Source organism: Moschus berezovskii, chromosome X, assembly GCF_049115385.1.
Source record: "Moschus berezovskii isolate FMDL1 chromosome X, NW_MosBer_1.0, whole genome shotgun sequence".
NCBI lineage: Eukaryota > Metazoa > Chordata > Mammalia > Artiodactyla > Moschidae > Moschus > Moschus berezovskii.
The window spans coordinates 99,482,142-99,508,680 of NC_142488.1; the positions used below are offsets into that span (position 1 = coordinate 99,482,142).

General features: G+C 43.6%; 1 protein-coding gene across 1 annotated transcript in view; it reads right to left on the reverse strand.

The window, feature by feature from the left end:
- Positions 1–2,523: 2,523 nt before the first annotated feature.
- Positions 2,524–26,539, reverse strand: part of GUCY2F (guanylate cyclase 2F, retinal) — a 104,321-nt gene continuing 80,305 nt past the window's right edge. The window contains exons 14-18 of the mRNA XM_055393331.2: positions 19,277–19,451; positions 15,381–15,479; positions 12,043–12,137; positions 2,705–2,793; positions 2,524–2,611 (exon numbers count right to left, since the gene is read on the reverse strand). Of these exons, the coding sequence (XP_055249306.2) occupies positions 2,524–2,611; positions 2,705–2,793; positions 12,043–12,137; positions 15,381–15,479; positions 19,277–19,451 (546 nt within the window). The remainder of the gene's footprint in view (positions 2,612–2,704; positions 2,794–12,042; positions 12,138–15,380; positions 15,480–19,276; positions 19,452–26,539) is intronic.

Below are 26,539 nucleotides of genomic sequence, written 5' to 3' on the forward strand. Positions count from 1 at the left end.
GAGTTGGACAAGAATGAGCAACACTTAACTAATAGTATATTTAAGAGGAGGCTTGTCAATCCCACATGAACCACAGTTGATGAAATTTAAGGGAAAGTAAACAGATAAAGTAATAACCTCGAGGAAGTTTTAGGAAATGGTAGATATTGGAGGACAAGAGGAAGGAGCTATAGTAGAGAGCAGGGCACAGACTGAAAGGTGAGTCCTGTAGTCAGTTCACCAAAGTTATACCCCCTTGCTCAGGATCTTTCCTCCCACCCTGTCTGACACCACAGTGCTCTCTAAAGGTTTTCGAGTTTCTCCTCAATGGCTCCCATGGTCTTGCAGGTCTTTAATAAGTTGGGTCTATCTCACCAAGGGTCAACCTGAAAAGTCATAAAAAGTTGGAAACATTCTGGAATAAGTGGTGTTACTGGGTGACAGCAACATAAAACATTTAGAGAGGTAAGTGAAATGTCTGGGAACTCTTGGATTTAGGTCAAGCCTTCTAAAATTTATTGGGGGTGCTCTTTTTGAGGATTTTTGTGATTTGTACAACCTGCCAAGGCCATTGTGGTCAATTAACATGCTAATTAAAGCCCACGTGCTAATGAGTGTGTGCCTGCTCAGTCACTAAGTCATGTCCGACTCTTTGCAACCCTGTGGACTGTAGCCCACCAGGCTCCTCTGTCCATGGGATTCTCCAGGCAAGAATGCTGGAGTGGGGAGCCATGCCCTTCTCCAGGGGATCTTCCCAACCCAGGGATCAAACCCGTATCTCCTGCATTGCAGGCAGATTCTTTACCGCTGAGCCACCAGGGAAGCCCATGCTAATGAGGCCAGTGGTCAAATTCGCTTTTGAGCCAATTGGCTTCAATCTGTCCCATAGACTCACAGCCCACAGCATCTTCCCCTCTAGCAAGGGGACCCAGATGAGTGAGTGTAAATGGCCTCAGTCACACCCAGCTGCAATGCTGGGAAAGCGCTACCCAGCACACAGCCAGTGATGATAAGCTTGTTGCAGTGTTTTCTGCTGCCAACTCCAAAACATTCTTAGGAATGCATAGGTTCCTGTACAGTACCTCCAATGCCCATGCTACCTTACCAAAGGGAAAACCCTTCAAGAGCTTCCAAATCCTTTTCTGCTGTGAGACAGAGAGTCAGAGAGACAGAAACCAGTTGCTTATCTGCTTGTACTGGTCAACAGAAAAGAACAGAGCCCAGGCCCAGGTAGCAGGTGGCAGAAGGTGGTGGGGGCTTCAGGGCAGCCATGTGCTCAGTACAGAGGATTTCTGAAGCATAAATGTTATAACTCAGAGAGGGTACCTGTGATCATCACAGAAATGAGGATACCTTGGCTTTCTAAGGAGAAAAGTAGTTATCAACAGCGGACAAAGTCAACAGAGGCCACTGGGAATAGAGGAAGTATATGGCCTTTGGTCATTGTGTAGCAGCTGCTGCTGCTGCTGCTGCTAAGTCACTTCAGTCGTGTCCGACTGTGTGACCCCATAGACGGAAGCCCACCAGGCTCCCCCGTCCCTGGGATTCTCCAGGCAAGAACACCGGAGTGGGTTGCCATTTCCTTCTCCAATGTGTGAAAGTGAAAAGTGAAAGTGAAGTCGCTCAGCCGTATCCGACCCCTAGCGACCCCATGGACTGCAGCCCACCAGGCTCCTCCATCCATGGGATTTTCTAGGCAAGAATACTGGAGTGGCTTGCCATTGCCTTCTCCGGTGTAGCAGCTAGAATTGTGATTATTCTGGAACATGTTAAAAAGACAAGGAAACAGGAGTGTGTGGAGACCCCGTAACTTTTGCTTTAGAATCTTGTGATTTCCAAGGCTATGTGGAGGGAGTGATGGTCTGAGGGTCAGTGTCTCCATGAAAGAAGGAATAAGACAGCAAGATAAGAGAAGAGATACTGACAGGAGCCCAATAAGGCACCGGAGTCCTCCAAGAGAGATACATGGGGGAGAATCCTTGATAACTGGTCTGTTGTTTTTGCTTGGGAATGATACCCTTCTTGTCAGGGGGGAGAGATGAAGGAAACTGTCCTGAATTCAAGCCAGGCAGTTAAGAAGTTGCCAGTCTTATTTTGGTTGGCAAGACCAACCTCAGAAGCAATCGGGCAGGGCCGCCAGAGGAAATGACATAAGCATCTTGCCGTGTGGCTTAGATAGAAGAGTATCTCTAAAGGCCTAAGGTGGCCCACCATGTGGCCCAGGTGCTGGACAATGAGAGAGATGGGTACAACTGCCTAAGAACTGGATAACAAGGCCAGCCTTGTTAACATTCAAACACATTATCAGCGCAGGAGGCAAGGATCTCTCTCAGGCGGGGGAAGCCAACCTCCCTCTGAGGCAGCTTGCTCTGCAACAGGCCTCCTCACAAGGTTTTTGCACAACTCAGTGGAGCTTGGAATTTCTCCAGCTCCATCACACTCTGCCAACAGAGTGTAGGCTGACACTGGCACCCATGCCAAGGGAAGCCCCAGCTTTGAAAGTCTGGCCAGCTCCTGGGCTCTGTTTCCCTGCTGGCCATTACCTTATGGCTTGTTTCTCACCAGCTGCTTTTCTGCTCTTCTTCTTTGGAAGGCTGCAATCTCTACTGGTTGCAGGCCATGGCCCACTTGCCTGTGGGGCAGGAGCAACACAAAAATAGTTAGCGAAGAGGATGCGGCAGAGAGGGACATGGGAAGACTCTAATTAAGTGTGATCTCCACTTACCCATCTTTGCCCACTGGTGGGGGCACAGGAAGGGGCTTCGTGAAGCCCTTTTTCCCAACCAGCCAGAAGGTCTCTTCTGTGCCTTTGCCCTTATTAGAGAAAAAATGGAAAATCTTAAAGGTACTATAACCAATTTTTCTAAAAAAGTCTTTCTGGTCAATAGGAATGGAATGTCTACAAACATTCCATTTGGCTCAGAAACTGCCTCTGCTTTCCCCTGTCCCCACTCCCTGGCATCTTCATTCCAATACAGCTTCTTTGTCATAGATACCTAAGGCTCAGACATGGAAATGGCAACCTAGTGTTCTTGCCAGGAGAATCCCATGGACACTGGGGCCAGGTGGGCTGCGGTCTATGAGACTGCAGAGAATTGGACATGACTGAGCAACTAACACACACACACACACACACACACACAGAGACAAGCTCCATAATCTGCCATTGCAGCTAGATGAAAAGCGAACAGCATTTCAAGTTGTCATCTAGATGTTTTGCCTACCTGCCGCCACACAGCTCCATCTTTGGGAATATGTGGCTGTTTTGCTTCACAGCTGCCAAAAAGCTGTATGTTTAATCAAAGATTTTGTCTGTCATTTTTGCCCTGATCTTTTGGCATTAGTCAACCCGTTGTCTATTGTACCCAGAGTACATACGTTCAGAGTCCACCTCCCCCCAACCCTCCACCATCCAATGGCTCTCACAAAAACCAAAAAGGGATAAAAATGGAAAGCACACCATGCAACTTGGTTCTTAAGCCCAGGGCATCCTGGCTGCTTTGAGAAGTCTGCATTTCTGCAGTGTTTCTTTTCTTCCTGCCAAGGGAGTCTTACAGGTAGAGAGAGACCCCAGGGAGGCCTCCACCTACAGCCCCACTAGTCGATTGTCAAGAACCACAGGTCCAAGAAGAGAAAGCGAATGTAAACTCAAGTTCATTGCCCCAGAGCCTGATCGATGACTTCAAAAGAGCCACATTTTCTGCCCCTGCCCTGCCCTCCCCTCTTCTTCAATCAGTCCTCCTCAACAACATTGTTCTCTCTCCTCCTTTCAATTTTGTTTTGTCTGTCCTCCCATTTCCCCCAATCCATAAGGGGAAAATGTGTTTACTAAGACTGAGAAAAGTAATGGGATGTGTTTCCAACTCATTAATCTGAAATACGGTCTCACTCTCAGCAGATCTTATTTGGAACAGTTCTAAATTGCTTAACTTAGAAATTCCAATTAGGTTTGCCCCTTTAAATATCAAATCCATTATTCTCTATTTTATATCACATGTATTCATCCCTTAATAATCATGACAACAGCCATAATAATTATTAGCATATTTAATTGGAGAATCTCAAAACTTTTCACAGATATTTGGTTCAAGACTCTGAGCGAGCCCTCTACGAGGAAGAGAACACCACAACAGTCCAACTTCCCTGAAAAGACAGTCAACCCACACTAAGCTCACATAATTGAACTATTTGGGACCAGAAGAAGTGAGCAACTTGAAAATATGCTCATATCACTCATTCTTAAATTTATTTCGCCCTCATTGTGCCTGGGATGAAAATACAGAGATGGATCTATCCTCAAAGAGCTCACAGTATAGTTAAATAAAAACAACTATCAGGCCATGCCTTGGGCCCTAAACAAAAGCCCAACTCTTCTGCCTCTGAAGCAGTTTCTTTTCCTCAAAGAATCTAGTTCAGCATCTCATACAGAATAGGTGCTCAATAAACAGAGACTATTCCATTCCCTGGCATTCTAATCCCTTGAGTATTTGGAATACTCACAGTGTCATTGGACCTCTCTTTGGTAAAACATACTCTCAAAACTTGACCCCAAGCCCCAGCCATAATTGACTGTTTTTCTTGAGCTCTAGAAGCTATCAGGACAGCATGCCAATACCCAAGGGAACTTTTGAGGATGCCAGGACTGTCCAGATATTTGGGTGAGTCCTGGGACATGCTGGGATGCCAAAACTAATGGTTGTAAAATAGGATGGGAGTGTTATGGACTCAGGCAAGCTTCCAAATCAAAGAATATGCTGGGGAGCTCCAGGGGTGCTCTGAGGTTTTGGAGCCCATCCAGGAGAATTCTTAGAATCCTAGCTCTCTGTTTACCCACCCTACTCCAAAATTCTGCTGAAAGGAGAGAGAGAATGGGGAAACAAGTAAGCAACAACTAAAGCCTAAAATGAACTCTTTGACTCAGCATCAATCCCTAGGCAGTCCCAGACACCTCCCAAATAATAGCACCTTCCTTTGGCCCGACACTTTTAAGACATCTCCTGTTTTATTTAAACCTCATAAAAACTCTGGAAAACAGGTTTATTATTAAATTCATTCTGCAAATGGGGCCCTTGTTTATGATTATAAAATGACTTGGCATAGATGGGACTTTGATACCAACTCTGCTAGACTATAAACTTTATTTTTACTATGACTTTCTATATTTTATTGAGGTGAAATTGACATATAACGTAGTGAAGGACAGGGAAGCCGAGTGTGCTGCAGTCCATGGGGTAGCAAAGAGCAACTGAGCGACTGAACAACAAACAATTATGTTAGTTTCAGGATCACAACAATAAATCTAGTTAACATGTAGACTCCAAAGTTTAAATGTTCTTCCCTCTCTACTGTATAGCTTTTCCCACACACTGGAGTCAAGGGGCAGGTCTAGTGACCAAAAAGCAACTGTTGGTAATTTTAAAGCTTGCAATTAATGAACTTCCTGATAATCACAGGTCAGAATAGGCCTCTATGTTGAGAAATGGAAGCACAGGGAAGATGAAGTTACTTGTCCAATGTCACACATTGAGTCATCGATGGACAAGAATTACAGACCAGACCTTCTGACCTTCATGACTCTGTCAATACAACTTCATTACTTCTTAGCTCAATTGCTGGTGTATAAATGTCCACCTTTGGCAAAGACAACAGAAACCACCTGAGAACAACCATTTGGGAAAATCTTTTTAGAATGTAAATCTACCCGGGAGGCCCTGGCAAAAGCATGTGATAAGCCTAGACATATACAAAGTCTCAGCAAGGAGCTTCAAACTTGTCAGGAAAATGATAAGTGAAGCAGGACTCACTCATGTAAGAGAAGAGGTAATAAGATGACTTATCACCAGGCTACTTGGAGAAAAATACTGTAAAAAACAGAAATAGCCAGTTAAGCACTGATGATTTTTGTGCCAGTGTGGTAGCTCAGCTGGTAAAGAATCCACCTGCAATGCAGGAGACCCTGGTTCGATTCCTGGGTCAGAAATATCCCCTGGAGAAGTGATAGGCTACCCACTCCAGTATCCCTGGGTTTCCCTGGTGGCTCAGACAGTTAAGAATCTGCCTGCAATGTGGAAGACCTGGGTTCAATCCCTGAGTTGGGAGGATCCCCTGGAAGAGGGCATGGCAACCCATTCCAGTATTCTTACCTGGAGAATCCCCATGGACAGAGGATCCTGGTAGGCTATAGTTCATGAGGTCGCGACTGAGCAACTAAGCACAATACAGGAGGGGGTTGGAGTGGACAGTGGGACAACTTCCTAGAGAGCATGAGCTTCTCATCTCTCAATGTGTCTTCTTCCCAGCTTCCTTATTTTGGGTCTCTCTTTGTACCCCTCACCCACCCAGTTACTCAGCTGCTCTGTGCTTTCTTCTCTCAGCCAATCCAACCCACATCTTTGATCCCACTAAGAGAAACAACTTAAAGGGTCATCACTCCAATGGAGAGGGGATGGGGTTGGTGGGGGAGTGTTGTTGATGATGGATCCAAGCCTTGAGCTTAAGAGAAGAGACTCTGATGGAGGAATTTTAAGTATCAGCCAGCTGGAAGGAGAGGACGTTTTTGGCCATCAACTTTGAAATCACACCTGGCTCCCCATCAAATGTGGTCCTTCTGACCCATGTACTAGAGCAATTCGTGCTTTCCAGCATTACAGAGTAGGTGAGGGGTGGAAATATTGAAACAGTTTCTGAAGTGTGCTGGAATATATTGCATATCCTCAAGGGACAAGGAATCCTCTGTCCCCCAGTCCCTACTAGGTGATAGTCAATACCTTTCCCTGGTGGGGAGTTGGAGACTCAGAGACAGAAAAGGTCTCCCCTCTTCTTCCTTCCTTCCTTTGGGTCTTACTTCCCATCCTTATCTTTCTTCTCACTGGCCATCCTTTCCCCTGGGCACCCTCACTTCTTCTCTCTCAGTATCTCCGTCTCAATCTCTCTTCCTCAGGAAGCCCCTGATAACCCAATAACCAAGGCTTGATGTGGCTGGCCTTAGGTGGCAGCCTCTCACTCCCTCTTCCTCCAGATTCCCTGGGATAAGGGAAACTATGCAGTTGCAAAGGACCCTTTTGAAGTAGTCCTGCTTTTGTCTGTGAACCACCCAAAGTTGTGATTACTCCTAACCAGTATGGGGGGAGGCAATAAAAATCGGTGCAGGGGTGGGGGGGTGGTGAAGGCATATTTTTCCTTTTCAGTTGCATAAAGTGGCACCTCTTCAGTCCTTAAGTTCTCTCTTAATGAGGGAATTTGTGTCTAGTAACGTAGGGAGGCAAGTGCTTCAGGAAACCAAGCCACCTTTGTCCTCCTCTGCTGAGAAATGACCAAATATATAGAGGGATTACAAAAGCCTTGGGTGACTTGATTCAATGTCCATGTAATATTACCACCCCATCATATCTTTGTGTTCTCTGAAGAGGTGGGAAAGAAACCTCTGTCCCCTAATAAGTGATCCATTCCCCCTGCTAGAAGACATTAAGGATCTATTGGAAAGGACAGTCTAGGATTAGCCATAGAAGGAATTAACTGATCAACTATAATCAGGCGTTTCAATCTTTGACTTCTGAAATTCCTTTATATGAAAATTGCAACCATTTGGGGAAGGCATACCAGTGACAGAAACAAATTATGCATCACTCAGGGCCCAGATTTTGCTTTGCCAGAGATTTGGGCTTCCTTGATGGCTCAGACAGTAAAGAATCCACCTGCAATGAGGGAGACCTGGGTTCGATTCCTGGGTTGGGAAGATCCGCTGGAGGAAGGAATGGCAACCCACTCCAGTATTCTTGCCTGGAGAATCCCCATGGACAGAGGAGCCTGGTGGGCTATAGTCCATGGGGTCACTAAGAGTCAGACATGACTGAGCAACTAAACACAGAGAATAATCACGGAGAAAATAATTTTCATGCACAATGGTAACATAGAAAGACTACTAGGGCTTCCCTGGTGGCTCAGTGGAAAAGAATTTGCCTGCCAATGCAGGAGACATGGGTTCGATCTCTGGTCTGGGAAGATCCCACAAGCAGAAGGGCAACTAAGCCCATGTACCACAACTGTTGAGCCCGTCTTCTAGAGCTGGGGAGCCTCAACTACTGAGCCCACATGCCCTAGATCCCATGCTACACAAGTGAAGCCACCGAAAAGGAAAGCCCACATGCTGCAGTGAAGAGTAGCCCCAATTCGCCACAACTAGAGAAAGTGACAAAGACCTAGCACAGCCAAACATAAATAAATAAACATTATTTTAAAAGAGAAAGATTAATGAAGGAGAAATCAGGCTTCCTGGGTTATGGCTTGACTTTGCTTTCAATTGACTATGTGACCCTGATCAAATTACTTCACCATTTGGGGCCTTGGTTCTTCACCTGAAATTTGAAGGAGTTAAATGATCAAATCTCTAGAGTCTCTTACAGTTGGGACCACCAGAGGCCCTAGGGGCACCCAGAGGGAGATGAAAAGAATCCAGTAGAAATGGTGAAAAAGAAAAAGAGATATTAGTCTAATCCTGAATCCTAGATCAAGTCCTCACAAAGAAAAGGTGCTATGTTTGTCTTTCATCAGAACTGACTTCATTCTTCCTGGTCCTTGGGGAAAGCAAAGCTTCTCTGTACACAGGGGATCAATGTTGTGGATGAAAAATGTGAAAGGAGGGCCACCAAGTCAATGGACAGAAAATACAAACTCCCCAGTAGTGTAGTTTATTGAACAATACCTGGCACTGCCAGATACTAAATGAGATGGAAGTTCAGTTCAGTTCAGTCGCTCAATCGTGTCTGACTCTTTGTGACCCCATGAATCACAGCCCGCCAGGCCTCCCTGTCCATCACCAACTCCCGGAGTTCACTCAAACTCATGTCCATGTCCATCGAGTCGGTGATGCCATCCAGCCATCTCATTCTCTGTTGTCCCCGTCTCCTCCTATCCCCAATCCCTCCCAGCATCAGACTCTTTTCCAGTGAGTCAACTCGTCGCATGAGGTGGCCAAAGTATTGGAGTTTCAGCTTTAGCATCAGTCCTTCCAAAGAACACCCAGGATTGATCTCCTTTAGAATGGACTGGTTGGATCTCCTTGCAGTACAAGGGACTCTCAAGAGTCTTCTCCAGCACCACAGTTCAAAAGCATCAATTCTTCGGCGATCAGCTTTCTTCACAGTCCAACTCTCACATCCATACATGACCACAGGAAAAACCATAGCCTTGACTAGACGGACCTTTGTTGGCAAAGTAATGTCTCTGCTTTTGAATATGCTATCTAGGCTGGTCATAACTTTCCTTCCAAGGAGTAAGCGTCCTTTAATTTCATGGCTGCAATCAGCATCTGCAGTGATATCGGAGCCAAAAAAAATAAAGTCTGACACTGTTTCCACTGTTTCCCCATCTATTTGCCATGAAGTGATGGGACCAGATGCCATGATCTTTGTTTTCTGAATGTTGAGCTTCAAGCCAACCTTTTCACTCTCCTCTTTCACTTTCATCAAGAGGCCTTTGAGTTCCTCTTCACTTTCTGCCATAAGGGTGGTGTCATCTGCATATCTGAGGTTATTGATATTTCTCCCAGCAATCTTGATTCCAGCTTCTGCTTCTTCCAGCCCAGCGTTCCTCATGATGCACTCTGCATATAAGTTAAATAAGCAGGGTGACAATATACAACCTTGACATACTCCTTTTCCTATTTAGAACCAGTCTGTTGTTCCATGTACAGTTCTAACTGTTGCTTCCTGACCTGCATACAGGTTTCTCAAGAGGCAGGTCAGGTGGTCTGGTATTCCCATCTCTTTCAGAATTTTCCACAGTTTATTGTGATCCACACAGTCAAAGGCTTTGGCATAGTCAATGAAGCAGAAATAGATGTTTTTCTGGAACTCTCTTGCTTTCTCCATGATCCAGCGGATGTTGACAATTTGATCTCTGGTGCCTCTGCCTTTTCTAAAACCTGCTTGAACATCTGGAAGTTTACGATTCACATATTGCTGAAGCCTAGCTTGGAGAATTTTGAGCATAACTTTACTAGCGTGTGAGATGAATGCAATTGTGCAGTAGTTGGAGCATTCTTTGGCATTGCCTTTCTTTGGGATTGGAATGAAGACTGACCTTTTCCAGTCCTGTGGCCACTGCTGAGTTTTCCAAATTTGCTGGCATATTGAGTGCAGCACTTTCACAGCATCATCCTTCAGGATTTGAAATAGCTCAATTGGAATTCCATCATCTCCACTAGCTTTGTTCGTCGTGATGTTCTCTAAGGCCCGCTTGACTTCACATTCCAAGATGTCTGGTTCCAGGTGAGTGATCACGCCATCGTGATTATCTTCGTCGTGAAGATCTTTTTTGTACAGTTCTTCTGTGTATTCTTGCCACCTCTTCTTAATATCTTCTGCTTCTGTTAGGTCCATACCATTTCTGTCCTTTATCGAGCCCATCTTTGCATGAAATGTTCCCTTGATATCTCTAATTTTCTTGAAAAGATCTCTTGTATTTCCTATTCTATTGTTTTCCCCATGAACTCCATGAACAGCATCAAAAGGCAAAATGATAGGATACTGAATGAGGAATTCCCCAGTTCGGTAGGTGCCCAGTATGCTACTGGAGATCAGTGGAGAAATAACTCCAGAAAGAATGAAGGGATGGAGCCAAAGCGAAACAAATACCCAGTTGTGGATGTGACTGATGCTAGAAGCAAGGTCCGATGCTGTAAAGAGCAATATTGCATAGGAACCTGGAATGTTAGGTCCATGAATCAAGGCAAATTGGAAGTGGTCAAACAGGAGATGGCAAGAGTGAACGTCGACATACTAGGAATCAGTGAACTAAAATGGACTGGAATGGGTGAATTTAACTCAGATGACCATTATATCTACTACTGTGGGCAGGAATCCCTTAGAAGAAATGGAGTAGCCATCATGGTCAACAAAAGAGACAGAATGATTTCTGTTCATTTCCAAGGCAAACCATTCAATATTACAGTAATCCAAGTCTATGCCCCAACCAGTAATGCTGAAGAAGCCGAAGTTGAACGGTTCTATGAAGACCTACAAGACCTTTTAGAACTAACACCCAAAAAAGATGTCCTTTTGATTATAGGGGACTGGAATACAAAAGTAGGAAGTCAAGAAACACCTGGAGGAACAGGCAAATTTGGCCTTGGAGCATGGAATGAAGCAGGGCAAAGGCTAATAAAGTTTTGCCAAGAGAATGCACTGGTCATAGCAAACACCCTCTTCCAACAACACAAGAGAAGACTCTACACATGGATATCACCAGATGGTCAACACCAAAATCAGATTGATTATATTCTTTGCAGCCAAAGATGGAGAAGCTCTATACAGTTAGCAAAAACAAGACTGGGAGCTGACTGTGGCTCAGATCATGAACTCCTTATTGCCAAATTCAGACTTAAATTGAAGAAAGTAGGGAAAACCACTAGACCTTTCAGATATGACCTAAATCAAATCCCTTATGATTATACAGTGGAAGTAAGAAATAGATTTAAGGGTCTAGATCTGATAGATAGAGTGCCTGATGAACTCTGGACGGAGATTCGTGACATTGTACAGGAGACAGGGACCAAGACCATCCCCATGGAAAAGAAATGCAAAAAAGCAAAATGGCTGTCTGAGGAGGCCTTACAAATAGCTGTGAAAAGAAGAGAAGTGAAAAGCAAAGGAGAAAAGGAAAGATATAAGCATCTGAATGCAGAGTTCCAAAGAATAGCAAGGAGAGATAAGAAAGCCTTCCTCAGTGATCAATGCAAAGAAATAGAGGAAAACAACAGATGGAAGTTAGACAATGTAAATAATAATGCAAAATTCTGGGCAATTTTTTAAGAGAGAAAAATGCAACTCACAGTCTGAAAAATGCTGAGGGACTTTTAATGATCCTTCTCACTGCAGCCATATTTTAAAGAGATGAAAACTGAGGCAAAGGGAATGATCTTTGGGGAACCATACATGGAATTGAGAATTCTGCCCGAATTACAGCTCTGAGTCTCAGACACCCAGGTAAACTCTTTCAGGAATGACCTCTCCAGAAGTAGGTATGTCCAAGTGGTTTGACTCAAAAAACAAAAGGACATTATACCTTGAGCTCTGTTCTTCCTCGAAGCTCCACTTCATAGCCTTCACCCAGGGTTCGAAGAATTGTCACTGTGCTATGACTGACGTGAATGCGATAAGCTGTAAAAGCAAGAGAGGCATGACTTTGGGTCCTTTCAGGTAAAGTCAGTGAGAGAATATTAATGTCATAAATGATCCCACTTCTAAATGGACGAGACCCTAAGCAAATTCCGAGAGAGAGAGAGAGTGCGCTTTAGTTAGGGTTTCACAGGAGGAGGTAAGGGGAAGGGATGGTCCTCCTCACCAGGCCCAAATAAAGCGTTAGCTGTAGCACCTGTCAGCCTCCTGGACACTGTCTCAGATGAAAGCCCATGCAATAGGAATGAATGAGATGAAGAAAACAGCAACCACCACTTGCCCTCAGCTGGAACGTAACCTCCTCTGAGGGAAGTTACAGTCTCACAGGCTGCTGCTGGGGCTGAACCCTCAAGGTTGGCATATCCTACTTAAGAGACAAAAGGGTATCTTTTCCATACACATCCATCCAATGATTTTTCAACACTGCTATGCTTACAATAAGACATCAATGAGAAATGTCCCAAGACCTCTGCCAACACTGTGTGGTGACTACATCTATAGATAGCTGTCTTTTCGGCAGATGCCTCTAGCTGTGTACACACATGAATGAATGATTTTCCAACTAATACCAACTTAGGATAAGAGACTGGGGAACTATGACTAAAACATCTACTCAGAAAATAAATGTAATTCTTTGTTGAAGAGCAATCATTTGACTGAGGTAGGATTCTTAACTATCCTGAAAACTGTCTTCCTGTGAAGTAACATGTTGTTCAGGCTGAGTGGTCAATAAAAGTCCAAGACAGTCCCACACACACTTGAGAAAGTATTGAGGCTGGCCAAAGAGTTCGTTTGGGTTTTCACATACGATCTAGTGAAAAACTAATCGGCTAACTTAATAATTCTTTTTCTTTCATTTATTATTTTTTGTTGGAGTATAATTGCTTTACAATGTTCCCAATAATTCTTTTAGAATCCGAGTACAATCCGAGTAGCATGGCATGAGTGAAAAGAACCACAAGAAATTTCTGCTGTCTTCTACAATGACTTTCCTTCTCTTGACAGTTCAGTATTATCATTTGTGTCTTCCTCACTACTTCATGGTCATCCCCAAACCTCCACTCCAAATGGTTCTTAAAAGTCACCTAGTGTGTCCCTAGCTAGCCCTATGTGTGACATTCCACTAGCATCTTGTCATGAGGGAATATCTCAATAGAATAATCCTACTGATGGGCAACACACAATTCAACACAGAGAGATAGCTGATTCCAGCCACCATCCAGTCATGTGGCAAGGAAGATCACTCCAGGGCTGGGTCACTAGTCACTTCCATTTTAGAATCAGTAGATTCAACTGAGTGTAAAAGAGGTGTTGATGAAACTGATTTTTAAAAAGTAGACCTATGATGCGTCCTAATCTCATATCCAACACGAACTTGGAAGCTACCTCTTTACAGGTCTTCAGTCAGGAGTAGCACTTAATGTCATGTTTCAGTCACAGTCATTAGCTTCCAGAAAAGCACTCTAACCAGTTTCTGTAGTACAGAAACTACATATATATACTTCTCTATATCCCTCACAATGCCTTCCTTACAGAGTCAGTGCTTCATATACATCTGCTGTGCATGATTCACTCCATTTTCTACTTCCCATCTGATCACTGGACAAGGTGCTGAGTGAATCTGAAAATCCACTTTCCGCTCTCAGCTCTGTATTTCCAACATGAAATGTGTGGAGTTTCCCTGGTGCAGACCAGAACATGACGTCACTGTTCTACAGGCTTACATCAGTCCAGAGTACTGTACCAGTTTCACTTCCTTCTGGGCTGCACTTCCAGAGCAAAGTTATATGCACGCATCAGTTCCTGGATGACTACTCCCATGGCCTCTACCATGTCTGCAGCATTTGAAGACTTTGCCAGATGTCAGAAAATTTATTCTGACAACAGCTTCTAAGTTCTGTGCTGCCTCCTTTATCATGGCTACACGGGCTAGATTGAGTAAGACTGGACCTATTGTATAAGCCTGTTTCTGCACATGAGTGATGAGACATGGGGTCAGACAGGGCACCACCCACTGTGATATAGGCCACCATATCATGAGGGACTAGGCTGCATACACTGCTGAAGCTTGAGAAGAGCTTGTCTTGCTTAGTAGCTGTCAGAGTCAGGGCTGCTAAGGGCTTAAGTGATTTTTTCTAATATGTAATCCGTGAAAACTGTATATAAAATCTATTGTTGTCTGTTTATACTAGCTTGAACAAATCACTTTGCCTAACTATGATATAGGTAAAGCACATTGTGATTCTGACATTGCCTTAGGAGTGATAGGAAATAAACAAGAAAGTGTTGCCAGCCACAGACAAATGGCATAATGGTTTGTATAGTTTTCTTCTCAAAGCAGTAGGGGAGAAATGGCATCTTTGATACCATACCTGGTTTGATAGAAGCTAAGAGTTTTATATACAGGCAAGTTGAAATTATTTCAGAATTTCAAGCTCCTCAGATTGAAGCATTATTGCAAGCTAAATTTGAGGATGCTTTGATGAAGCCAGAACTCCTGGGGTCCTAACTAGTTCAAAAGAAGACTAAAGCAGGAAACATCAGCTGGTTGGGAGGTAGTTGACTTTGGGTGTGTCTCTACAAACTAGTTGAAAAACTAAAAATGTCAGGGCCTTTCCTGTTTCTTTTTTCAATATGATGCCCACAAACCCATCAGGCTGGCCAATTTTTTCCTTTACCCAAAGGATTTTGTTGTTGTTGTTTTGATCAAATTGCTGCCTGTTTCAGTGTCACCCAGCTACAGCTTCAGTTCTAAAACAAGAAAGGTAGATGTTCAATCCAACATCACCCCCTACTGGTTTGCCATTAGAGACAAAAACCTGTGTTTTACATCCCCTTAAACTGCAATACTTTGGCCACCTCATGCGACGAGTTGACTCACTGGAAAAGACTCTGATGCTGGGAAAGGTTGGGGGCGGGAGGAGAAGGGGACGACGGAGAATGAGATGGCTGGATGGCATCACCGACTCTGTGGACATGAGTTTGAGTGAACTCCGGGAGTTGGTGATGGACAGGGAGGCCTGATGTGCTGTGATTCATGGGGTCGCGGAGAGTCAGACACGACTGAGCGACTGAACTGAACTGAACTGAAGATTCTCAAATTACTTTTTAATAATTCTTTGAAACATTCAAACATCTCTCTGCTCTCTTTCCCCTCTTCTGAGGAAGAATCACTTTCCCAGTAGCGGAGATTACCATCCCATTCATCCCTCTAGAGGAACTCACGTAACCCTGTTGATTCCATCCGAGAAGCTGTGTTCACAGTGTCTCCAAACAAGCAGTATCTGGGCATGGTGAGGCCCACCACTCCAGCAACAACCGGCCCTATAGAGGAGCACAGGTAATCAGGATTATAGTCAACAGGTATGAATCCAATGCTAATAGAGGGACACTGCCAAGGGAAAGGATGTAGCCGTATAAAGAATAAAGTGGCCACTAAATAGCTCTGGGACTCTGAAGGAAGTCTTATGGTGAGTAATGAACTCTTTGCCCTATAAGAAAACAAATTTATGACAATGTAGAAATGATTACCCTTCTGATTGATGCCTTTGTTCCAAGTTACAGTTACACCCAAGATGCTTATATCTGTCAATAAGGACAACCAAGCATTAAACCCAATCAAGAAAGCCTGGGCAGGGATTCAGGATCCAAGCATGTTTGTTTCAAGGGAAAAATGTGAGTCTTTCTTGTGCCTCAGGGTTGGAAGGAGGTATCCATGGGGCTATTTGTCTCCCAAATTGTGTCTATAAAGTGAATTATTGCTAAGACAGTTGGAAAATCTGAAAAGAAGTATAGTTGACATTCAATCATTTGTGTTAGGGCATGGAAGGGTAGTATATAAAGATAATCTGATAATATTTTCTATTTGCCCTTAGAATGGTTTTTGCTTTTACAGTTTAATACAACCATGTTAAGTGTTCAGAGAATGAATATTACTTGAAAGAAATTTCAGAACCATACTGAAAATCTAGTTCAAAAAGATCTAAAAATGTCTCCAACTTCACCTTTCTGGTCTCTGTTCTAAGTAAAAGTTGTTCAACATTATTTTTTGCTGTTTTCTGAGTTAGAGAAGGGCTTCCCTGGTCACTCAGATGGTAAAGAATCCACCTGCAATGCGAGAGACCTGGGTTGGGAAGATTCCCTGGAGGAGGGCATGGCAACTCACTCCAGTATTCTTGCCTGGAGAATCCCCATGGACAGAGGAGCCGGGCAGGCTACAGTCCATGGGGTCGCATAGAGTCGGACAAGACTGAGTAACTAAGCATGCACACACAAAATAATTATTTTTGCTCTAAAAAATTCCTTCTGAACATTCATTTGTAAGAATAAAAGTTAAAAAGAAAACTACAAAAGTTATGTTTCTCATTATAAATCATGTCTCACCCATTAAGAAGCATTCATTGAGCACTGAACTAGGCACCAAGGGGAATAAAAAAGAAATGTATCATATAGCCTCAGTTCTGTAGGAATTTAGAGCTTAATTGAAGAGAGGAGACTACCAAACCAGAAGCAATTAAACAACAGTCCGAAACAATGTATGGTTGAGGCAAGATAAATGGTGCAGGCAGAAGTGCTCTAATAGTTTAGAAAATGGGAGAGGGGTTGCTTATTAAGGCATGGTTCAGTCCAAAAAGATCCAGTGGAGAAGGTAGGATTTGATTTAGATCTTGATGAGTGAGTTGGATTTGAGTAGGAAAAAAAGGGACAAAAATCAAAGGTTTGTGGTTGGGATCGAGTTTGGAATTTTGGGAAGCTCTTATAGAAAGCAGTCTGCTTAGTTCAGATGCCTGGGGAGAAAATAGAGACAAGATTGGCTATTGGGTTATACAAGATGGTGGATCTCGAACCACTAGAGAATTTTGAGCAGGGAATTACATAATGAAAATTCTTTTTCTTTTTTTCTCACATCAGTGAATAGAAAGGGGAGAAAGTAAAACCAGGGAAAACAGTTAAGTGACTATTGCAGTAACTCAAGCACAAAGTTGTAAGTACTGGAAAGGAGGTGATGATAGAGGGCAAAAAGTGATAAGAGAGACATTAGGGAAGGAGAACCAACAGACATGTTGACTGTCTGATTGACAACCATGAGAAAATTAGCATGTGGGCCTGTGAACTTATGCTGGTTTGTGGGAAAAGATGACTTGAAGTTTTAGAAATGCAAGATTTGAAGTAATGGTAAATCATCCAAGAAGAGTTGTGCCAAGGGGAGTTGTTGATGTGAAACTGAAGCAACAATGAGAGATGAAGGCTCCTGTTTAAAAGAAAAGTAATGAAAATCACCTATGTGCTAAGCATTTGGGATATAAACATGAGTAAGATCTGGTTCCTGCCAGCAAGGAGCTTATAGTCTAATGGATGGACAGGCAAGCAAAGATAGATTATGATGATAACTATGAGAAGGATGGACAGAAAGACGCGAGAGTGGAAGCACGAAGATGCTATGGCAGTGATCCAGGCAAGAGATGCTGGTGGCCTAGACTTGAGTAATGAGAGTCAAGAAGAGACAAGACAGAATCAATAAATATTGAAAAGGTAAAATGGAAATATTGAATGTAAATATTGAAAAGGTAAGACTTAGTAATTGGTTGAATGGTGAAGATCAGGGTGAAGGCAGAGTCAAGAAGGATGACTCTCAAGACTAACTGGAATAACTAGGTGAATGGTAGTGACACCAACTGAAATAGAAAATAAATACAGGAAGAGGAGATCATTTATATGGGTAGAAAGTGACTCTGTTTTGGATGTGTTGGTCTGATGTCCATGTGGAACTTGAATTCAAATGGAATTGTCAGCAATAAGTCTGATATTCAGGGCTGAAGTTTAAGGGAGAAGACAGGGTTGAAGTTGTAGAGTTGGAAGTCATCAGTACACAAGTGGTAGTTAAACCACAGACATGGATGAGATCACCCAGAAGAGCATAGTAGGGGAGAGAAACAGTGGATAAAGGACAGAACCCTGGGGCATATCAATATAGATAAAGACAGAAGGCTTTCCAGGTGGCACAGTGGTAAAGAATCTGCCTGCCAATGCAGAAGGTACAAAGGATGCAGTTTCGATCCCTGGATGCGGAAGATCCCCTGGAGAAGGAAATGACAACCCAGTCCAGTATTCTTGCCTGGAATATTCCATGGACAGAGGAGCCTGGCGGGCTACAGTCCCTGGGGTCGCAAAGAGTCGGACACAACTGAGCATGCACACAGACAGAGACAGATGAGATTATCGAACAACGGTAGAAAATGAAAGCCAGTTTGGAGTGAGTTGAGAAATGAATTCGAGGTCAGGACATACAGAGAGCAAGGAGATCACAGCTCAGAGCTTTGCAGAAAATGTGGGCGCAGTTAGAGAGCAGAGTTTGCTAAGGGAGCCAGTAAATGAAATGGACAAGCATTCAGAGAGTGAGGAGCAGGTCATAAAAGCCAACTGGGGGCGGGGATTGTCAAGAATACCAAATGCTACAGAGATAGGGGCAGACTAGGACTGGGAAAAGTGGTGAGGGCTGAAGCCAGATGGCAAAGGAGCTAAAGAGGGTGGATAGTGAAGAAATGGCATGATAAATGTCAATATTCTTCTACAGAATTTGGTAGGAAAGGGATGAAAATGATGGGGGAAGAAAAGGGGCCTAGAAGAGCAAAGATAAACAGGAGGTGAGTAGAAGCTAGTAGATGAGAGACCCGAGGAGATACCTGGGAATGTATAAAGACAGATGGAAAGGGTACAATGAAGCGGCATCCTGAAGATGTTCAAGCAAGTGAGGAGGGAGGTGGGAGAAAAAACACTCCAGGAGTTGAGACTTCAACGAAATAAAGGAATGATCCTTTAAATACTACATATGCAGGCTGGTCTTGCATATGTATCCGTGTATCATAATCACGGAGATGTTGGCTCTAACAAGAAAGGTGGACTGGAAGGGTTTGGTACTTAGAACAAGAGCTGCTGTCCACTGGGGTAGAGCAGGTGGTGGAAGGAGAGGAAACTTGGGGAGACGAAAAGGAATGATGCAGCACTAGACACCTGGATAATCCAGCTGCCAATAATCAGGGAAGAGCTACCCTCTTCCTCCTGTTTCCAGCCTTCCCTTGAGGTGCATAATGTTTTCTCCCGCTTTAGCTGTTTTTTGTTACCTGAGTGCAGGCCTATTCGAATCCGGACTGGCACCTCTGGCATGTGCCGCATCTTGAAGGTACCCACGGAGCTGAGGATGTCTAGGGACATGTTTGCAATCTCAGCTGCATGCCTCATGCCATTCCTCTTTGGGAGGCCTGAGGCTACCATGTAAGCATCTCCAATGGTCTCTACCTGGAAATCAGGGGAAATAGAATTAGAAAGTAAATTGTGTGTGTGTGTGTGTGTGTGAGCACGCATACATCAGTGTATGTGTGAGCTTTCATACAGTTAAAGGGTATGATGGACGCTAAGTGTTCTTCTTGCAAAGTGAAGAAGTCAGAAAGAGGCTCTTGGTGCTTCACAGGCCTGGCTGCACAGTAGAATCACTTAAGAAACTTCATTTAAAAAATACTGACGTTTAAGTCTTGCACCCAAAGATTCTACAGTTACTTCTCAGGTTCCTGTCTGGCCCTAGTGAACTATCTGGCTCCAAATAATTCCTGGGGCAAGGGAAAGGGAAGATTTCTGGGAATGTCCATGGGTATTCATTGGGGAGCACCCTTGGAGAAGGTGCTTTCCCAGCAAGCATTTCTCTAGACCATTTGGGGTCAAAGAGCTAGGGTAGCTTTAAGGCAAATAGAGGGAAAAGGAAAGGAAGGATATGAAACAGTCTGTTCCTTCTGCTTTGCCTTGCTAATGTGATAGTTTTGCAGCTTCCTCAGGAGTGAGAACTGTCTTCCCACCAGCTCCCTGTCCCAGGACTGCCTCTCTAAGGAGCAGCAGTACTGGCCCTCCACTGCTTTGCAGGTGGCAGTAGAGCTGGACACCTGTGAATAAAGGTGACTCTGTGCTCCTCGTCTTCCCCACAGAAGTGTATCCACTCTTTCCAGTGACTAGTAAGGTGAAGCTTTGCAAGTAAATCCAAAAGATAAGTAAGCTGAAGGGACGTCTGTGAAATGTGGCAGTCAGACTCTGCTAGTACAGGTTTCCATTCAGTTAAAACTCTATGTTCTCCTGCTGCTGCTGCTGCTGCTAAGTCACTTCAGTCGTGTCCAACTCTGTGCAACCCCATAGATGGAAGCCCACCAGGCTCCCCCATCCCTGGGATTCTCCAGGCCAGAACACTGGAGTGGGTTGCCATTTCCTTCTCCAATGCATGAAAGTGAAAATGAAAGTGAAGTCGCTCAGTCATGTCCGACTCTTAGCAACCCCATGGACTGCAGCCCACCAGGCTCCTCTGTCCATGGGATTTTCCAGGCAAGAGTACTGGAGTGGGGTGCCATTGCCTTCTCCCTATGTTCTCCTAGATTTCCTTAAAAACTAGGAATAAAACTACCATATTACCCAGCAATCCCACTACTAAGCATATGCCCTGAGGAAAACAAAACTGAAAAAGACACATGTACCCCAATGTTCACTGCAGCACTATTTACAATAGCTAGAGCATGGAAACAACCTAGATGTCCATTGACAGATGAATGGATAAAGAAGCTGTGGTACATATATATAATGGACCATTTCTCAATCATATAAAGGAACACATTTGAGTCAGTTCTAGTAAGGTGGATCAACCTAGAACCTATTACACAGAGTGAAGTAAGTCAGAAAAAACAAATATCATATATTGACATATATATATATGGAATATAGAAAGAAGGCACTGATGAACTTATTTTCATGGCAGCAATGCAGATGCAGGCATAGAGAACAGACTTGTGGACACACTGGGGGTAGGAGAGGGTGGGGCAAATGGAGAGAGTAACATATATACACTAACATATGTAAAATAGATAGCCAATGGGAATTTGCTGTATGACTCAGGGAACTTAAACCAGGGCTCTGTAACAACCTAGAGAGGTGGGATGGGATGGCAGGTGGGAGGGAGATTCAAGAGGGAAGTGACATATGTATACTTATGGCTGATTCATGTTGATGTATGGCAGAAACCAACACAATATTGTAAAGCAATTATCCTTTAATTAAAATGAATAAATTTTTTTAAATGGCCAAAAAAAAATCTATGTTCTCCTAAATAACTGCACTCACAGGGCGCCATGGTTAAGAGCATGAAACTCTGAAGTCACATAGCCTTGTTTAGAATCCCAGATGCACCTTTTACAAACTGTGTGGCCTTAGTCACATAACTTTTCCCCTCTGTGCTTCAGTATCCTTATCTGTAAATAGGAATATTGAAAGCACCCACCTCATAGAGTGTTTTAAGGACAAAATAACTTAATATATGTCAAAGCAATTAAAACCTGCCTGGGGGATGATAAGTGCCAGCCATTACCATCATCATCACAGCCAAACTGACGTGTCTTGAAATAAACCATAGGACTGGGCCTATGACTCAGTTCCAGATAAAATTTAGTATTTGGCAACAGTACTAAAAAGATGACTTTATGACTTTCTGTAGTGATCCTTTGCGCCTATGCGGCTTTGTACCTCAGGATGCTTCCATTCAGGGCCTCCCTTGCTGCTGCTGCTGCTGCTGCTAAGTCGCTTCAGTCGTGTCCGACTCTGTGCGACCCCATAGACGGCAGCCTACCAGGCTCCCCCGTCCCTGGAATTTTCCAGGCAAGAGTACTGGAGTAGGGTGAGGGCCTCCCTTACGTGATACAATTTGAGAAAAGGATTCCTGCTCTCAGATAAATAAGCATGCCTGCCCACACAGAAGGCAATGTACGGGAGGGAGAAACTCACTGGCTGGCTATTATCATTGACTGGTGGTTGATCCTTCAGCTTAACGAGTCAGTCACCCAGGAGACCCCAGGGATATGGATGAGAAAATTAGAAGGGAAATGGGTGCTTCTTGGCCTTGGTGTGACACTGGTGTGGGAATATGGGTTGCATAAACCAGAATAAGGACACAGAAAGGGTAGATGAGGCATAGAAAAGGTCTGGTTGAGATGGAGTGGTAGTAGGAAAACTGAAACTGAAAACAAATCCCCAACTTCATAATGCTGAAGCAGCCTTCTCACTTCCACTTCAGATTATCAAGTGGCAGGGGAGGTAATTCCAATTATATAGGTAAAAAAATGAAAACACAAACGGATTTGGTGATCCGCTGCTGGTTCAATTTTTATTTCCTCTGTACTGTGTTGTTTTTATTAAAAAGGACTGAACACTTGGATGTAATTTTTGGATTCATATAGCCCTACTCTGTCCTGAAAACAGCCTGCTAGCTTCCTATTGCAGCCATGAAGTATCGAAATACCTAACAGCCTCATTCCCAAGACCCCCAACAATTGTCTAAACAGTATCGGTTGGATTGATTAAACCCGTGGCTGTGTTACTGCCCACACTGAATCATCTTTGATTTTAATTTTAACTGAATTAGCTTTCAGTGATTTGTTTTTCTCTTCAGGCTGCTTGAATTCAACAAGTTAAGACAGGTAGTCTGATTCCATGGATTTTTCCCTCCACCACGGTTTCCACGTGTGCTTCTTGATTAGTTTGCAGCTCCTGCTGATTGACAGGCATGATGCCTGTTTCTGAGCCCTATTTAGGCAGTTTAGCCAAGCCCTGAGGCTCTCTACTTGACCTGAAAGAGCCCTGTCTAATCTGAGATAGACACACTGCCCTGTGTGTGATTTGAGAGTTGGAACCTTTCAGACTATTGTGAAGGATCCAATGAATGGAGCTACTCATTCTCCAGCTCCAGCTGGGTTCTTGGGACAGAGGAGCTGTCTAAAGTGTGGGATGCCTGGGGCATCTTTTTCCGTCACTGCCGGGAGCCAGTACGCGAGATCCCACCCATGACAAGGTCATGGGGAGAAGACCTGACAGCAAGGCAGATCAGGACTTCAGGGACTTCAAAAAGCTGCCCTGGCGCTCACCTTAAAGATAATATCTGTCTTTCTGATGCTTGTCTTTCTGACTACTGTCTTTCTGACTGCTCCTTAATTTCTGTGACACAGGCAGAAGGCCTTCCCCGATCTCTTTCCAAATGGAATCAACTTGTTTATGCCCTTGGTACTAATGCACATGATTGCTCACAACACCTTAATCATAAATAACATAAAGAACCTGATCACACAAAAAGCCCTAATAGGCGCAGAGCCCTTTGGGGGGGGGGTGTGAAGAAGCCCTATTAGAAAATATAAAAAAATATTATTCTACAAGTTGTTACTGAATCAATGTTTGCTAGCTGTGTTTTTGCTCTTGATGTAGAAATTATTGTTAATATAGTTAGAATTTAGAAAAATAAGAGTTTAGCCCTAGTGTAGAAACAATAAGATAATGGTTAATATTAACCAGGAGTGCTAGGCAGAGGCTGCCTCACCAGAGCCACAGAGTTTGTGTGTAGTAACTAGAAAGAACTGACTATTGTGTTAAATCTCTACCTGCTGCAACTTTACCTTATGAGACTGCAACTTTTCTGTTTTCTGTTTAGCTCAAGGCAAGTGGAAAAATAAGAATAGCTTACAAACAATGGCTTTGCATTCACCTAGATGTTAACAGGCCCCAAGGCCAGAAGATAATGTACTAAAATCTACTATAGATAAGACTCTCATAAAAGAAGTATGCGGGTAACATTCTGGTTTTGTAAAAGGCAAACTGACATAATGTTGAGCTGATTTTGTTCACTCCCCTTTAGACTTGTACTGCTGCTGCTGCTAAGTCACTTCAGTCGTGTCCGACTCTGTGCGACCACATAGACAGTAGCCCACCAGGCTCCCCCGTCCCCGGGATTCTCCAGGCAAGAACACTGGAATGGGTTGCCATTTCCCTCTCCAATGCGTGAAAGTGAAGTCGCTCAGTTGTGTCCTACCCTCAGCGACCCCATGGACTGCAGCCTTCCAGGCTCCTCTGTCCATGAGATTTTCCAGGCAAGAGTACTGGAGTGGGGTGCCATTGCCTTGAATTGTACTAGTTTAGGGTATATACAGAGTGAACATAGACATTCTAGGAATCAGTGAATTAAAATGGACTGGAATGGGTGAATTTAACTCAGATGACCATTATATCTACTACTGTGGGCAGGAATCCCTTAGAAGAAATGGAATAGCCATCATGGTCAACAAAGGAGTCCGAAATGCAGTACTTGGATGCAATCTTAAAAACGACAGAATGATTTCTGTTCGTTTCCAAGGCAAACCATTCAATATTACAGTAATCCAGGCCTATGCCCCAAACAGTAATGCTGAAGAAGCAGAAGTTGAACAGTTCTATGAAGACCTACAAGACCTTTTAGAACTAACACCCAAGAAAGATGTCCTTTTCATTATAGGGGACTGGAATGCAAAAGTAGGAAGTCAAGAAACACCTGGAGGAACAGGCAAATTTTGCCTTGGAGCACGGAATGAAGCAGGCTAATAGAGTTTTGTCAAGAGAACGCACTGGTCATAACAAACACCCTCTTCCAACAACACAAGAGAAGACTCTACACATGGACATCACCAGATGGTCAACACCGAAATCAGACTGATTATATTCTTTGCAGCCAAAGATGGAGAAGCTCTATACAGTTAGCAAAAACAAGACTGGGAGCTGACTGTGGCTCAGATCATGAACTCCTCATTGCCAAATTCAGACTTAAATTGAAGAAAGTAGGGAAAACCACTAGACCATTCAGATATGACCTAAATCAAATCCCTTATGATTATACAGTGGAAGTGAGGAATAGATTTAAGGGTCTAGATCTGATAGATAGAGTGACTGATGAACTCTGGATGGAGGTTCGTGACATTGTAAAGGAGACAGGGACCAAGATCATCCCCATGGAAAAGAAATGCAAAAAAGCAAAATGGCTGTCTGAGGAGGCCTTACAAATAGCTGTGAAAAGAAGAGAAGTGAAAAGCAAAGGTGAAAAGGAAAGATATAAGCATCTGAATGCAGAGTTCCAAAGAATAGCAAGGAGAGATAAGAAAGCCTTCCTCAGTGATCAATGCAAAGAAATAGAGGAAAACAACAGAATAGGAAAAACAAGAGACCTCTTCAAGAAAATTAGAGATTCCAAGGGAACATTTCATGCACAGATGGGCTCGATAAAGGACAGAAATGGTATGGACCTAACAGAAGCAGAAGATATTAAGAAGAGGTGGCAAGAATACACAGAAGAACTGTACAAAAAAGATCTTCACGAGCAAGATAGCCATGATAACGTGATCACTGACCTAAAGCCAGACATCTTGGAATGTGAAGTCAAGTGGGCCTTAGAAAGCATCACTACGAACAAAGCTAGTGGTGTTGATGGAATTCCAGTTGAGCTATTTCAAATCTTGAAAGATGATGCTGTGAAAGTGCTGCACTCAATATGCCAGCAAATTTGGAAAACTCAGCAGGGGCCACAGGACTGGAAAAGGTCAGTCTTCCTCCCAATCCCAAAGAAAGGCAATGCCAAAGAATGCTCAAACTACCGCACAATTGCACTCATCTCACAAGCTAGTAAAGTCATGCTCAAAATTCTCCAAGCCAGGCTTCAGCAATATGTGAACCGTGAACTCCCAGATGTTCAAGCAGGTTTTAGAAAAGGCAGAGGCACCAGAGATCAAATTGCCAACATCCGCTGGATCATGGAGAAAGCAAGAGAGTTCCAGAAAAACATCTATTTCTGCTTCATTAACTATGCCAAAGCCTTTGACTGTGTGGATCACAATAAACTGTGGAACATTCTGAAAGAGATGGGAATACCAGACCACCTGACCCGCCTCTTGAGAAACCTGTATGCAGGTCAGGAAGCAACAGTCAGAACTGTACATGGAACAACAGACTGGTTCTAAATAGGAAAAGGAGTACGTCAAGGCTGTATAATGTCACCCTGCTTATTTAACTTATATGCAGAGTACATCATGAGGAACGCTGGGCTGGAAGAAGCAGAAGCTGGAATCAAGATTGCTGGGAGAAATATCAATAATCTCAGATATGCAGATGACAAGACCCTTATGGCAGAAAGTGAAGAGGAACTCAAAAGCCTCCTGATGAAAGTAAAAGAGGAGAGTGAAAAGGTTGGCTTGAAGCTCAACATTCAGAAAACAAAGATCATGGCATCTGGTCCCATCACTTCATGGGAAATAGATGGAAAAACAGTGGAAAAAATGTCAGACTTTATTTTTTTGGGCTCCAAAATCACTGCAGATGCTGATTGCAGCCATGAAATTAAAAGACACTTACTCCTTGGAAGGAAAGTTATGACCAACCTTGATAATATATTCAAAAGCAGAGACATTACTTTGCCAACAAAGGTCCGTCTAGTCAAGGCTATGGTTTTTCCCATGGTCATGTATGGATGTGAGAGTTGGACTGTGAAGAAAGCTGATCGCCGAAGAATTGATGCT